At 50.0% G+C, this 14929-nt stretch overlaps 2 protein-coding genes across 4 annotated transcripts in view; one reads left to right on the top strand and one right to left on the bottom strand.

The window, feature by feature from the left end:
• Positions 1–8668: 8668 nt before the first annotated feature.
• Positions 8669–14256, bottom strand: TMEM253 (transmembrane protein 253). Its single transcript, XM_049898128.1, has 7 exons — positions 14213–14256; positions 10494–10637; positions 9999–10109; positions 9857–9913; positions 9449–9559; positions 9184–9330; positions 8669–8823 (listed from the first exon to the last, which is right to left on the bottom strand). Exons 2-7 carry the CDS (start codon positions 10599–10601, stop codon positions 8743–8745), a joined length of 615 nt encoding a protein of 204 aa, XP_049754085.1. The 5' UTR covers positions 10602–10637; positions 14213–14256; the 3' UTR covers positions 8669–8742.
• Positions 12770–14929, top strand: part of ZNF219 (zinc finger protein 219) — an 8854-nt gene continuing 6694 nt past the window's right edge. The window contains exon 1 of one of the 3 annotated variants that reach the window (XM_049898126.1): positions 12770–12960. The gene's annotated coding sequence lies outside the window, so the exon portion shown is untranslated. Of the gene's footprint in view, positions 12961–13390; positions 13450–13908; positions 14385–14929 lie in introns of those variants that run through there. The other 2 variants (XM_049898125.1, XM_049898124.1) reach the window with 2 other exon arrangements.

Raw genomic sequence — 14929 nt, 5'->3', positions numbered from 1 at the left:
AAATGGGCCTAGTCATGAAAACCGAATCCAGAAACCTGACAGATGAGTCTTCTCTTCTGATTTAGGAAGTAAAATAGAAGCCATTATTCCCTGTCCCTGAATATAGAGAATGTGACCCAGTTGAAGCTAGACTCACCAGGACACATCAGCTGGGCCCTGAGGTATAAAGGACAATAGCTAGGACAATCTTGGAAAACATCTTTTAGGGAGTCTTTCACATACACAAATCATAAAAGGAGAGCATAAAAGGCCCACATATTTTCCATTCTTAGCTCTTTTCGTTAAAAAAAAAAAAACTAGTAGGGTTTAATAATTAGTAACATTTGTTGGACCAGTGAAGACCCTTTGGACTGTTGTTACTGAAACCTGTACCAATGATTAAGAAAGACAATTCAAAATGTAGAATTACAGTGATTTAGTAGTTTTTAGCCAATTTGTGAAAAGATGAAGCATTCAATGCTTTTACCCATTTTAATGTTAATATATCCTGATGATTCTGAGATATTCCTTGGATTCGGTAGACGTGGCTCTGGCAGCATGCTTGTCCGTTTCCCACTTTTGCCTCTTTGGACAAATGTGGAATAAAATCTTTCTTTTTTGCTTTGCTCTCACTTTGTGGAGATTTTACTCTAGGACACTTCTTACTGAGATCATAAGCACCCCCGCCTGAGGTGGTGAATCCATGGCGCGAGGCTGGGCAGCAGTCCTCAGGCCAGGCAGGCAAGGTCAGCTCCAATTACTCCTGGGCAGTTCAGTTCACTGGTTTCGGTGGCTCGTGGCCAGGATTGCATAACAGACAGAAGGCCCCGAGGGGGTGCGGTTGACCGGGGCCGCCCCGCGCGTCCCGACCAGGCCGAGTGTGCAGGCCCCTCTCGGCAGACCCCCGGTGGGGAAGGGACGGGGAGAGCCCCTCGGCGTGAAAAGGGGATTTTTTTCTCCAACTACGCCACTGCCAAACGCCATTGCCCTGGGAGAAGGGCCTTTGTGAGATTGCGACCTGGGCAGCAGAGAGGCCACGAGGTGGCAGCAAAGGACACTGCCTGAGAGACAAAAACTGAACCATTTTAGGTAGAGTTGTAAAAACAAATCCAGAAACAGAAGAGAATTCATTTCCGAAGTATCGTCAGTTATCCCTAATCATGTATCCAAAGCCAGAATAAACGATCGGATTTCAAAGAAATGAGAGTAAAAGTCTTCAACGTGAAGAATTCAGCCACATAGGATGCCACGTATCACTAATTGGATATTTCCTTGATGCTTAAAGGAAGAGATAGGGTTCAAGGCCTTTACAAAACTGACGTCAGCAGGAACCTTGTCACAGTCACTTCTTTCTGTGAAGTTGCAATGGGCAAACAATTGAAGTAAAATGTGAGTGACCTCCACAGAGACTGACAAACTGACGAAGAAAGGGGTAGAGACAGGGGTTGCTGGAAAGCAATGGAGCAAAGCAGAGCATTTTCGTGGAGCAGCCAGGGCCTCTGGCAATGGGTAGTTTGGGAGATGGAATGAGGAACACAGAAGCTGAGAGGAAGCCAGCTATGACTCTTTGCTTGCTGGTGGTGGAAGATATCGCACAGGAAAGGGGCATTAGTAGCACTAGGACTAAATCCTAGATAGTCTGACTTTTCATCCAATGCTCCTTCCATTACATATCCTCCCCCTTTTTCATTGTAACAATCAAAAATGTCTCCAGACATTGCAGAGGTTGTGGAGAGACTGGAGGTGGGAATGTCAAATGGTACAACCACTTTGGAAATCGATTTGATGCTTCCTTAAAAAGCTAGAAATAGAACTACCATACGATCCAGCAATCCTGCTCCTTGGAATATATCCCAGAGAAATAAGAGCCTTGACAGGAACAGATATATGTACAACCATGTTCATTGCAGCACTGTTTACAATAGCAAAAAGATGGAGCAACCAAGGTGCCTATCAACGGATGAATGGATAAAATTATGGTATATTCACACAATGGAATACTATGCACTGATAAAGAACAACGATGAATCTGAAACATTTCATAACATGGAGGAATCTGGAAGGCATTATGCTGAGTGAAAATAGTCAGTTACAAAAGGACAAATATCGTATGAGACCACTATTATAAGAACTCAAAAAATAGCTTAAACAGAGAAGAAAATATTCTTTGATGGTTATGAGAGTGGGGAGGCGGGGAGGGGTTTTCACTAATTAGATAGTATATAAGAACTATTTTAGGTGAAGGGGAAGACAACACACAATACAGGAGAGGTCAGCACAACTGGACTAAACCAAAAGCAAAGAAGTTTCCTGAATAAACTGAATGCTTTGAAGGCCAGCGTAGCGGGGGCGGGGGTTTGGGGACCATGGTTTCAGGGGACATCTAAGTCAACTGGCATAATAAAATCTATTAAGAAAACATTCTGCATCCCATCTTGGAGAGTGGCTTCTGGGGTCTTAAACGCTAGCAAGCGGCCATCTAAGATGCATCAATTGGTCTCAACCTACCTGGAGCAAAGGAGAATAAAGGACACCAAAGACACAAGGTAATTATGAGCCCAAGAGACAAAAAGGACCACATAAATCAGAGACTACATCAGCCTGAGACCAGAAGAACGAGATGGTGCCCGGCTACAACTGATGACTGCCCTGACAGGGAACACAACAGAGAACCTCTGAGGCAGCAGGAGAGCAGTGGGATGCAGACCTCAAATTCTCATAAAAAGACCAGACTTAATGGTCTGACTGAGACTAGAAGGACCCCAGAGGTCATGGTCCCCAGATCTTCTGTTAGCCCAAGACAGGAACCATTTCCAAAGCCAGCTCTTCAGACAGGGATTGGACTGGGCTATCGGACAGAAAGTGGTGTAGTGGTTAAGTGCTACAGCTGCTAACCAAAGGGTCGGCAGTTCAAATCCACCAGGCACTCCTTGGAAACTCTATGGGGCAGTTCTACTCTGCCGTATAGGGTTGCTATGAGTCGGAATCGACTTGACAGCACTGGGTTTTTTGGTATAAGACAGAAAATGATACTGGTGAGGAGTGAGCTTCTTGGATCAAGTAGACACATGAGACTATGAGTGCAATTCCTGTCTGAAGGGGAGATGTGAAGGTCGAGGGGGACAGAAGCTGGCTGAATGGACATGGAAATACAGGGTGGAAAGAGGGATTGTGCTGTCTCATTAGCAGGAGAGCAACTAGGAGTATACAGCAAGGTGTATATAAGGTTTTGTATGAGAATCTGACTTGATTTGTAAACTTTCACTTAAAGCACAATAAAAATTTAAATAAATAAATAGGTAGAGACTGTAAACCTGTGGGGGGGGGGGGGAATCTCCAGACATTGCCAAATGTCTTCTGGGGGGAGGGTGGCAAAATCACCCCTTCTCTTGAGAACCAATTCCCTAGAGCCATGTAAGAAAGGTTTTAAGAACTTAATGTCTAACTTCTCCAAGACTCTTTTTTTTTTTTTAAGTTTTTATTGCGCTTTAAGTGAAAGTTTACAAATCCAGTCTGTCATACAAAAATCTATATACACCTTGGTATACATTCCTAGCTGTTCTTCCCCTAGTGAGGCAGCACACTCCTTCTCTCCACTCTCTATTTCCATTCTATTTAGTCAGCTTTTGACCCCCTCCGCCCTCCCACTTCCCCTCCAGACAGGAGCTGCCCACATAGTCTCATGTGTCTACTTGATCCAAGAAGCTCACTCCTCACCAGTATCATTTTCTATCCTATAGTCCAGTCCAATCCCTGTCTGAAGAGTTGGCTTTGGGAATGGTTCCTGTCTTGGGTTAACAGAAGGTCTCGGGACCATGACCTCCGGGGTCCTTCTAGCCTCAGTTGGACCATTAAGTCTGGTCTTTTTATGAGAATTTGAGGTCTGCATCCCACTGCTCTCCTGCTCCCTCAGGGGTTCTCTGTTGTGTTCCCTGTCAGGGCAGTCATCAGCTGTAGCCTGGCACCATCTCGTTCTTCTGGTCTCAGGCTGATGTAGTCTCTGATTTTTGTGGTCCTTTCTGTCTCTTGGGCTCATAGTTACCTTGTGTCTTTGCTGTTCTTCATTCTCCTTTGCTCCAGGTAGGTTGAGACTAACTGCTGCATCTTAGATGGCCGCTTGCTAGCATTTAAGACCCCAGGTGCCACTGTCCAAAGTACTTCTCCAAGACTTGTATTTCAAACAAAGAGGCCTGCAAAGGCCTACAAGAAGTATATTGCACATCCAAAATCTGAATTCCTACCATATGTTTGTATAATGCAGAGACTGCCAATTGAAGGACTATAGGCTGAATCTGGCCCTTAGATTAAAAAAAAAAAAATTAGTTACCAACATTTTAAAATCATGTTTCACATTTAAAACATCCCCCCTGCCCAGTGAGCCTACCCTCCTCAGTGCCAAGGCTCTGGAAGAGGGGGACAAGAAGGGTCCTGTGGTTCTGACTTATCAGAATTTCTTTCTACAGGAAATCTAAAGCTATGGCAAGATCAGGCCCACAGTTGCATGTGGCAATAATTGGGTGGAGTTAAGTGGAAGCTATATCCTTCAAATAGAATGTGTGCTCTCTAGTTTGCCACAGTCCCTGCCACTCCCTATTGCCTTATACCCAATCGGCTTCACTCCTTTACACCACTCCTTGCTAGGTGGTGCAAATGGTTAACACACTCAGCTGCTAAACAAAAGCTTGGAGATTAGAGTCCACCCAGAGCCACCTCAGAAGAAAGGCCTGTTGATCTACTTCGGAAATATCAGCCATTGAAAACCTTATGGAGCACAGTTCTAGTCAACACACATGGGGTCACCGTGAGTCAGAATCAACTCCACAGAAACTTGGTTTTTGTTTGTTTTTTGCCCCATAGGCAATTTGTTTTCTACCGCTGAAGTGCTTTATAGCTTGAGTGTTTTTCCATGTGTGATATTGTTTTAGCCTAGATATTCCAATAAGGCAAGCAGGATAAATGCCGTCATATGAGCAAAATGTACTTAAGAGAGGTATGTTTTGCCCAAATTTACACAACAGAACCAGAATCTAGACTTCCTGACTCCTAGTCCTATTATTTTTTGGGGAAAAGTTTCTATTAAGAATTTCATTTAGGGAGGGAGGGGAAAGGGCGAGTCATTGTCTATGAAGGACTGAGTTTCTGTTTATGGTGATAGAAAATTTGGCAATGGATATTGGTGATGGTTGAACACGATTGATGAAACTGGTGTCACTGCACATGTGAAAAATGAATTGGCAAATGTTGTTTTATTGTAAAAATGGCCTGGTGGCGTGAGAGGTCCTCTAACTTCAGAGGGAAGGAGAATCAAGGTCATCATCAGCCCAACACTGAGTCCTATAAGATGGAGATCTAAATACCTCCACCCTCCAACCTTTTTACCAATTCTGACACCAGCTGCCCCTCCCTTGACACTACTTCTCTGCTAAAAAAAACCAAACCAAACCCACTGCCGTTGAGTCGATTCCAACTCATAGTGACCCTATAGGACAGAGTCGAACTGCCCCGTAGAGTTTCCAAGGAGTGCCTGGCGGACTTGAACTGCTAACCTCTTGGTTAGCAGCCATAGCACTTAACCACCATGCCACCAGGGTTTCCACTTCTCTGCTAGGTTCAATAATCTGTTGCAATGGCCACACAGAACTCACGGACAATACTCACGATTATAGGGTTTATTAGGGAAGTAACAGGTTACAATTCAGGATCAGGAACGACTCAGAATACATTTCTTCTATCAGGACAGCTTCTTCTCAGCTGTGCCCACAGGCAGGCCTCTCTCTGGCCCTTGGCCTCTAGGCCTCACCTCTGCCCTGTTCAGACAAGTGTTGCAAAGCTCCTTAGCTCCGCCAATAAATGCCCAGAGGCAACCTACTCCACCAGTAAGCTTTGGCCTGAAGGCACTCAGTTCTCTCGCTCTGTGGGTTGGTGCACCCACTATAGCTTCCTCGCTCTGTGGGCCAAGAAGCCCACCGCACCATCTGCTGTCATTTCTCTGCTGCTGCTTCTTGCTGTCTCAGGTGTTTCAGCCATCTTGTGGGTGTAGGAGGTTCTTAGTGCAGGGACCCAGGCCCAAAGGATGTGCTCCACTCCTGGCTCTGCTTTCTTGGTGTCCCCTTTCTGCTCTGGGATTGGCTCTTTTAAGCCTAGTGGGATGGCAAAACTGACCAATCCCCTTGTTAGGGTTCCATATACCTTATTTACATGGTCCCACCCTCATAGGGGTTCCATGCACCTTATTTGCATTATTAACAAAGCTGTCCAATCCCCTTGGTGGGCCACAAGCACCTATTTGCACAGTCCCGCTCAATCATTTTGTAGGAGCCACAAGACCGTGGTGAGAAAGGCCACAGAAAAGTGATTCATCACACCACAGTTACATATATTTTTACAATAAAAAAATGGTGTTAAAAAAAAAAAAGAACTTCATTTAGTGGTTCATGGAACCAAACCAACCAAAGAAGTGGATAACTGCTGGAATGGATGAGTTCCAACTGCTAAACTGTTTAAGAATCACTGTAAATGATTAACTCTTTTTCTTTTAATGAAGAATTTCTGCTTCCCTTCTTCCAGGGACATGGAAAGAGTCCTCCCTGATGTGGCTATGTGGCTTGATCTGGCAAATGAACTGTGAGTAGAAGTGACTTGTGCCCCTTCTGGGCAGAAGCACTTTGAGAGCCCATGAACAATTCCTCATGCTTACTTCATGTTCTAAGGGGGTAACCCTAAGCCTCATGATAACACAGTGGAATCTCAAGATGGCGGAGGTCCATTGGCTTGAGTACCCGAATAATTATAATGAGCAGAGCCCCCTGCCAGCCTACCTTGGGCACACAGTGTGAGAAATCAATCTTTCTGGTTTTAAGTCACTGAGATTTGGCATTTTTAATACAGCACAGCCTAGCCTAATTGGACTGATATATGGTTCATTTTCATAGTCATTAAGCTTCTCCAAGAACTAGAATGCAAATTTTACAGACTTCTGACTACATCATTGAAAGTTGTTGGTTTCCTCTGGAAGACAGTGAGAGTGAATTGTTGATTTTTTTTTTTTCCCCCAGCTTCCTCTTCTATCACTACCTTCTGACTTTTAAGAAAACTATTTTCTCGGAGCTCTTCACACATGTACTAGCCACTGTTCTGGCAATTAGAATGGTGTGGAGAAGGGCAGATCGTTTCTCCATTCCAGAGCCTCATTCCAGAACCACCACCACCACCCACGAGTACTTACACTTAACCTTGCCATAAGGTAACTATTACAGCTCCCAAGTTGTCACAAACAGAAAAGAGCTGCATCTGGTGCCACTGCAACGTCAGAGCAAGGGAGCCAGGCTGTGCTCTGCCCTCACCCATGCCTAGGGTTGGCAAACCCCAAGAAGCAGCATTTTCTAGGGGAAGAAGCCTTGTCACCTGGGAACAAAAATAAGTGGGAGTACACCCATCCTGGGCACTATGTGAATTTGGGGTGAGTTCTTAGTACTCCACCTCTGATCAACTTCTGATTTCTCTAGCGGCTAGTGAACTGCCCGCTAGTGCACTGGGGCTCCCATTTTCCTGGGGTCTTCACAAACCCACCAGAACCTGTCATCTCTACACACTTGCAAAAGTCACAGACGGTGGGAACTGAGCTCCTAGAGCTTCAGCAACCTGACTACAACTGGGATCAAAGGTCGGCGGGGCTGCCAAGAGTCCGAGTCTGCGCAGTCCGGCTCCCGCCTTGGAGAGAAAGGGTGGCGGCGACGCGCGCTCCTCACTTATGCGTGCTTGCGGAGGCGGGAAAGTCTCATATCGGGTCGCCACGTCCCTCCCTCGGCCCGCCCCGTCCGCCCCCCCTGCCCTGCAAGTCTGCCTTCATCCGCGCCCAACCTCCGCGGGAGGAGGCCGAGAAGGGCCCTGCGCTTCTGACTCATCATCTCCAGCCTCTATCTCGCGCGCGCTCCAAATCTCAGGACTTTGGACCTGGCCACTTGTGCGAGGGGGCCAAGCGACAGCACCTAGGAAACCCCACCTCCGCTGAGGGCCGGCACCCAGCGCCCGCCTGTCTCCGAAGCTGCCAGAGAGAGAGGTGTGGACCCATAGTCAGCTCTCGGTTGCCATGATTGGGACAGCGGGCCCCCGAGCTGGGTGACCCGCCCGGTTCCCCCACACGCGGGGATAGTGGTCGCGTCCGGAGAAATTTTCGATTAGTCCCTGACTTTCAGCGCCTCGCATCAATGATTAGATACACAGCGCCCCTACAGTGAAGGGAAGGCTCTTTATTTCCCAGCAGGCCGCGGGGTAGCTGAGCATCCTGGGACTCGTAGTCTCCGCTGGAGTAAAAAGGGGCCGGATGGAAGGCACATCTGAGGCCCCCAGGAGTTGAACTCGGAGAGTTGGCCTGTGCAGAAACGAGCGCTTGGAGTGAAAGGGATTGTGAGAGGTGGACGGAAGAGAGTAGTGAGATAGGGCATATGTGAAGCTGCAGTGGGGAGCCAATGGGGAAGGAGGATGAGAATGGAAGCCAGGAAGTGGCTATAACTGAAGGTTGGCCTAAGGGATGCCCTGCGAGGGCAGGTCTATAGGGCGGTGAGGTGGGGGAGGACTCTGGACCAGGTATAACTTCCAGCGAGGAAGGGAAGAAAAGGGGCCTGCTCTGAGGGGAAACTGAAGGTACTCCGTCGGGCTTCACATACGTCTCGCTGGAGTCTCATCTAGCTTCCGAGCTCGGCGGAATGGGGTGCAGGCGGGCCTGGAGAACGGTCGCGCCAGCAGCATCCTCCCCTTGCCAGCTCACTTATTTGTTTCGTTTGCTGTACTAGCTACCGTGGGGCCATTCTCCAAAACTGGAACCTCTTCCAATTCAGAGAGACCCTGAAAACCAGACAAAGGTGTGAGGGGAGCAAACTGTAGGGGTGAGAAAAGAGAAACCCCAGACAGAAGCAAATCCCCACCCCCTCCATTTTTTTCTTGTGCTTCCATGGCTCCTCCAATATTTATGTAGCTTCCTAATGTTCCTCCCCCGTTCTAGTCCCAACTAAATTCTCTCTTACCCACTATTAGGGGAGAAATGTCCAGAGCCAGAAAGCCAGTCAGTTTCAATCTAGGACCCGTTGATGTTCCTCCTGCCTCTTTGTTTTCCCTTAAGTACTACTGATTGGATAGACAGTGAGAAAGTGAGCTGGTAGCCCCTCCTGTGCATCCTGTGCTTGCCTCCCTGCTGGCTCCCCGTACCTCCTGCAGCTCCTCATAGTGCAGACTCTGGCTCCTGCAGCATCCTGGCTTCCTCTGGCTCAACAGGAATAGGGCATATGCTGAGACCAGCACTCCCCCTAGGGTGAAGGCCTCAGCGCTGAGCTCCAGCACCAGCAAGCCGGCTAGCTGCAGCAGATAGATAGGGCTGAGGATATTGCAGGGGACCCAGCACATGTTTGCCCCTACCCTCTTCCCTCTCCATCTCCTCTTGCCTCATCCTCCCACCTTCTTCATTCAACCATACCTGGGAGGGGGCAGTTGGGGCAGGTGCCAAGGCTGTCTTCATCACCTCCACCACCACCACAATGAAGGCCAAGATCAGGTTGAAGATATTCAATATCATCATGGCCCGCACCTGCCAGTGAGCCAGCTCAGCCCTGTGTAGCCCAGGGGACTCACTCCAACCCCAAGTCCCACCTGCAGTCAGCTGAAATCAAAACTCTGTTCCTGCATCTCCACCACCAAATAAGGCTGTCAGCCCTTTAACTTTCTTGCTGTCTCTCCTCAGGCCTTTATGTCAGTCAGGGACAGCACAGCCTACAGGATTAGTCAACACTTACAGAGCCACTTACTTCCTGGGCTCAGGGGTATGTGTGTGGTGTGTTTGTGTGGGGGAAAAGGGAGACAGTACTGCGTTCTCTTCCCCTCTCACCTTCCAGAGGCGAGGTGCTCTGCGCAGCTCAAGGGTGACAGTCCCAGAGAGGAGACCCTGAATGGTGAGAAGGGCAAGGGTTGAGCTCTGGCCCTATTAAGGAGCCCCTGTTTCTTCCATGCTCCCTTGAGGTGGGTCTCACCGAGGCTGCAGGCCCAAGGGGCAGCGCTGTGGCCATGTGACAAGCAGAGTTCAAGCAGGCGACAGAGACAGCAAAGGGCACCACAGCCATTGCCAGCCAGAGCTGGCTCACCTGGGGGCCAGGGGCACGGTAGTTGAGGGGGAGCCTTCAGGGATTCCCCTCTCTCCTCACAACCTCTGCCTCTTCCAGAGATTAGGAATTGGGATGAATGGATGGTTGGAGAGGGTATTCAACCAAGGGATTGAAGGAAGGGGGTATCACTTAATTTTTCTGCCTCATGTCATAGTTACTTACCTATATATTTTCCCCACATGATGGAAGCTGTTTGGAGATTAAGGATCTTGCCTGTTTTATCTCTGTGTTTCCTCCTCCCTCCTCCCACTCAGAGCCTAGCAAATCTTCTGGCATATGGTAGGGTCTTACTGAACATGGGTGGAATTGAACTGGGATACAGGTGGGCATATGGGAGCCTGGGGTGGGGCAGCCTGGCCTCACCGCCAGCACCAAGATGTGCCCACTCTGCTTGTGCCTCGCCCAGTGCCGTAGCTTTTCCAGATGAATGCTGGATCTCTCCCACTTTTGCTGACCCGCTCTCTCCTCCATGGCTCCTTTGACTACTGGAACTGGGTGCTTCCTAGGCTGGGAAAAATGAGTTATGGGGCCTGTCTATCAGGAGGCAGGACACTCAGCAATGTCTCCTTCAGCTGCCCCCCTACCTGCTTTCAGTATCCAGGGGGTTCAGGCCCGGGGCCTCACACCTACCTAGTATGAAGTAGCTTCTCTGAAGGGATGGGACCCAGCAGGGGCCTGAGGCTCCCGCAGGGGCCTGAGGCTCCCAGAGGGGCCTGGTAGCTCAGAGCATACGACACACTTGCTCTGGCAAGACAGGTTGTCAGGGCTGGGGTGTGGTGGGGCAAAGGTCCCTATGAGGGCCAAAGGATCCAGGGAGTGGCCCTGGTTGGTGCCAGCCTCAGTTCATTCCACAAAATACCCATCCCTGCCTCTTGCTCTTTCCATTTTCTGTTGCCCCCACCTCCCCCCACCCTGGGTTCCTCTTCTGATCGCTAGCCTCATCCTGATGGACACCATCACCCTGGGCCCTAATTTCCCCCCATTTCTATCCTTCCTCCTCAAATTACTTGCTCTTCTCTAGGGAAATCCCACATTACTGTCTGGATTGGTCCCTGTCATTACCACTTGCAGCTTTGTCCCCAGACCAGGTAAGATTTAAATCTCTGGCCTCCTGCCTCTCACTTTCGGGACTGCTTCTCCACCTTCCCATTTCGAAGGATTTGCTCTGCATCAGAAACCAACTAAGTGGATGGAGAAACCTGTTTATGGCTGTGATTGTTTCTGGCTCAGTGATAACTTGCATCTAGAGATGTATAGAGGATGGACCCAAAATGGTTAGTCTTGGGAAAGACACTATTGCAGTAATTAGTATTTTTGAGAGCTAGAAGGTGCCTTGCAAAGAGACAGATCTGAACTAGAATCCAGCTCTGCTAGTATGCCTGCTATGTGACCTTGGATAAATTATTATCCAAGAATTATTATTCTACCTATTTAAACCTTTCACAGATAAAAGGGGACTAATAATATGTGTGAAGAGTTGTTTACTAAGGGCTGGTGCTTAATAACTGTTAGTGGTACTGATGAGGTCATCCTGATGAGCCTGATGCCCGTATACTAAAGGGCTTATTCAGAAGTTGAGATGGAGCCATTTATTTCTACAGAAAGGAGCAGAGCCAAAAAAAAAAAAAAAAAAAAAAAAAAACCCAACCCAAACTCATTGCCATCGAGTCAATTCTGAGTCATAGTGACCTTATAGCTGGGCCCAAATATACACTCTATAGATCAAAGATAGGAAAGGCTGTCTTGGTCTGCAGGCAACCAGTCCTATGTTCAAATACCAGATCTACGTGGGTGTCCTTGGGCAAGTTACTTCATCTCTCTGTTTCCTTGTTTATTAAGGGCAGTTAATACCAATCTCAAAGAGTTGTCTTGAGTATTAAAAGAGAAAATTCATATGAACCAGCTCAGCCCAGCACCTGGCATGTAAGAGCTTAATAATGTTAGTAGCTATTATCATCATCATTATTTCTTATTATTGATAGTAGAAGAAAACTGAGCCAGAATACCTCTGGGAGTTACTACTGGGAGGCGAGTGGCCTTCTTTGTAAGCCACTTCTGCCCTGCTCAGTGCCGGGCCAAGCCTCACTGGAACATTGTACCCACTCTTTCCTTTTCTGGGGAGTGGGAATTCCATTTTAAAAGGATCCAGAAAACTGCTGTGTCTACGTCTTCCTCCTCGATTTTCATGGGCATTAATTTTATTTGGTGGCGATGGCCTGCCAGAATGTGAGACATTCGTCTTGCTCTGAGGATTCCTGGGCTTGCAGACCAGTGACTGGCTGGGGAAAGAGACTCCTTGAGCCTCATTTTCCTTACATTTAAATGGCGACTAGTTATATTTCAGAGGGTTATTGTAAGGATTATATGCTATTAACTATGTGAAGAGGCACTCAATAAATATCGATTAAATCTGAGTATGCTATTTATAAGATCGTAGCCCCTGTCTGGACTACAAGCTCCTGGAGGAAGGAGACCACAATGCCCCTTATCTGTGCATCCCCCACAGCGCTGAGCATAGTGCCTGGTACTTAGTAAGAACTCAGTAAATATTTGTTGTATTGAAGAGCCATTAAAGTGACTTAAGGAATGGAAAATAGAACTCAAGAGGAAGGAGCTGGAATTGTTTATCAAGAACAGAAAGGACCGAAGAGTAACTTTAATAATGTTTCTTATACGGCAGACATTAACTATCTCTCTAATCGCCCCTCCTCCTCCCCCAAAAGAGAGACAGAAAATATAAGGGAGAGGCTTTGAGATAAAACCCCAGGAAGAACTTCCCGAGTCTGTGCATGTTGGGGCAGAAAGAGCGGCAGAGCCAACTCCTTGCCTGGTATGTCCGGGTTTAGGGTGGGAGGGGCAGTCCAGCTTGGAGGCTGGGGGAAGGACGAGATGACCTTTCAAAATCTCTTCCACTCTCCTGTTCCAATCGTCTGTGCGCCCCACCCCCGCTCCCTCCCTTCCTCTCTCCGACAGCGCCCCCCATCCCCAAACTGCCCGCACCCCGCCCCTGGCGGCCGCCTCTCGCGGCTCCCGGGGTCCCCAGCTCCCGCTCCCGCTCCCGCGCGGCTCCCAGCCCCGCCGCGCCGCCCCCCGCATGCTAATGGCCGGGCCGCCTCCCGCCGCACACAATGCGGGCCAGGGCCGGGGGCGGGGGACCGGGGAGGGGGCGGGGGCCGGGCCGGGGGCGGGGGGGCCGGGGCCCGGCGCATCTCCCCCGGCCCCACGTAACGCTGACGCCCGCGCCGCCGGCCCGCCGCCCGCCGCCGCCGCCGCCGCCGCCGCCGCCGCCGCCCGCTCCACCGCCGCCCGCCCGGGGCTCGTGAGTAGCCGCTCCCCCCACTCCTGGCCCCCCCCAGCCATCCAGCCCCCGCCCCCGGCCCCCTCCCCCCCACCCGGAGGGGGGGGCCGCTCTGCGCGCCCGGCTCGGAGCAGGTGCAGGGGGCGGGGGCGGGGGAGGGGCGCCGGCTCGGCCCCAAGCAAACTTCGCCCAGAGCTCCTGGGGGGGCGCGGTGGGGGCGGCTGCCTCAGAAGCCTGAAGACCTGGGGGTGGGGGGCCCCAGGGAGGTGGGGGCCAGGTGGGGGAGCTGGGAGAGCGGACACCGAAGGGGAAGGGCCAGCAGAAGGGAGGGGGGTGGGCGCCTTTGTAGGGGCCGGGAGGGAGGGCGCGAGGGGCCTGGGGGCGCTGGGCAGCTGATCCGGGAGGCAGAGTGGATGAGGGTCCCCCGGCCCAGGTAGGGCTGGTGGGGGAGGGGGGAGGCCCAAACTCTCCAGGAGCAGGGGTTGGGGGAGGGGAGAGGATGAGGAGTGCTTCCCTCTCTGCGTCCCAAACAAAGTGTCACAAAGAGCTCGGCCCGCGGCAGCAGCGGAGGCGGCTGTAACTCAGCTTTTGTTCTCCCGGCCAGGGGTAGCTGAGCCCTGGCCTCCTAATACCCCAACCCTGCCCCCCGTCATCCTTCTGGCTTATCCTCCCCGGGAATGGTCTGGGGTGCTGCTGGAAGAACCCCTTGTGCCCGGATCACAGGTCCTACCGTACTTGCCAACCTCCTTCTGGGAGGGGGATTTTCCCAGTCTCTCCTGCTTACCCCCAGTCATAGGTGCCAAGACTGTGACCTCGCTAGGGTTAGCTTCAGTTAAGGGGACTTAGGGCTGGCTACATGCCCCTTCCCTTAAATCCAAGTTCTCTAGAACTTTCAGAAGAGGGGTCAAGTTGGGACATGCCTCTGGGATAGGATTCACCATGGTGGGTGGCAGCAGGTGAGCAGGTGTACCTTCCTCTTTTCCTCCTTCTGTACGTTTGCAGTCTGTGATAGATCCCCTGCCTCCAACTCAAGACAGTGAGGATGGGGGAAGGAGGCTTCACCAAGAATCAGTGTGAAGGGTGGGCAAGTTGTGGGGTGGGTTGGGTTTGGAGAAACTATCTGAGCAGTGAGGTTCAGAGGGCAATGGAGAACATAAATAAAACTGATAAAACTGAACTATTGGCATGTCTGTGTGATGAAGGTGGTCTTGACTCTAGACCACCTAAGAAGCCCCATTCCCTTATAACCCCATCTATTGCAGTCTTAAGTCATCATTGTTCCTAAAGCTGACTTGGGAGGTGGGATTCTCTACAGAGGGAAAGCATCAAGCATTAGAGATGATCAGAAACAGGCCAGAAACAACTAGGCCCCTGAAGTCCTGAACCCTCACCCCTTACACTCTGACCCTGAAACCATTTGAGCCACATATCTTGAAGGACAATTTCATCCTCCAGTTAGCAGATGCTTCTATGTATTTGTCCCTGCTGTTTCTGAGAGTCT

This window comes from Elephas maximus, chromosome 10 (genome assembly GCF_024166365.1).
Source record: "Elephas maximus indicus isolate mEleMax1 chromosome 10, mEleMax1 primary haplotype, whole genome shotgun sequence".
Classification (NCBI taxonomy): domain Eukaryota; kingdom Metazoa; phylum Chordata; class Mammalia; order Proboscidea; family Elephantidae; genus Elephas; species Elephas maximus.
This window is presented reverse-complemented; position numbering and strand designations above follow the sequence as displayed.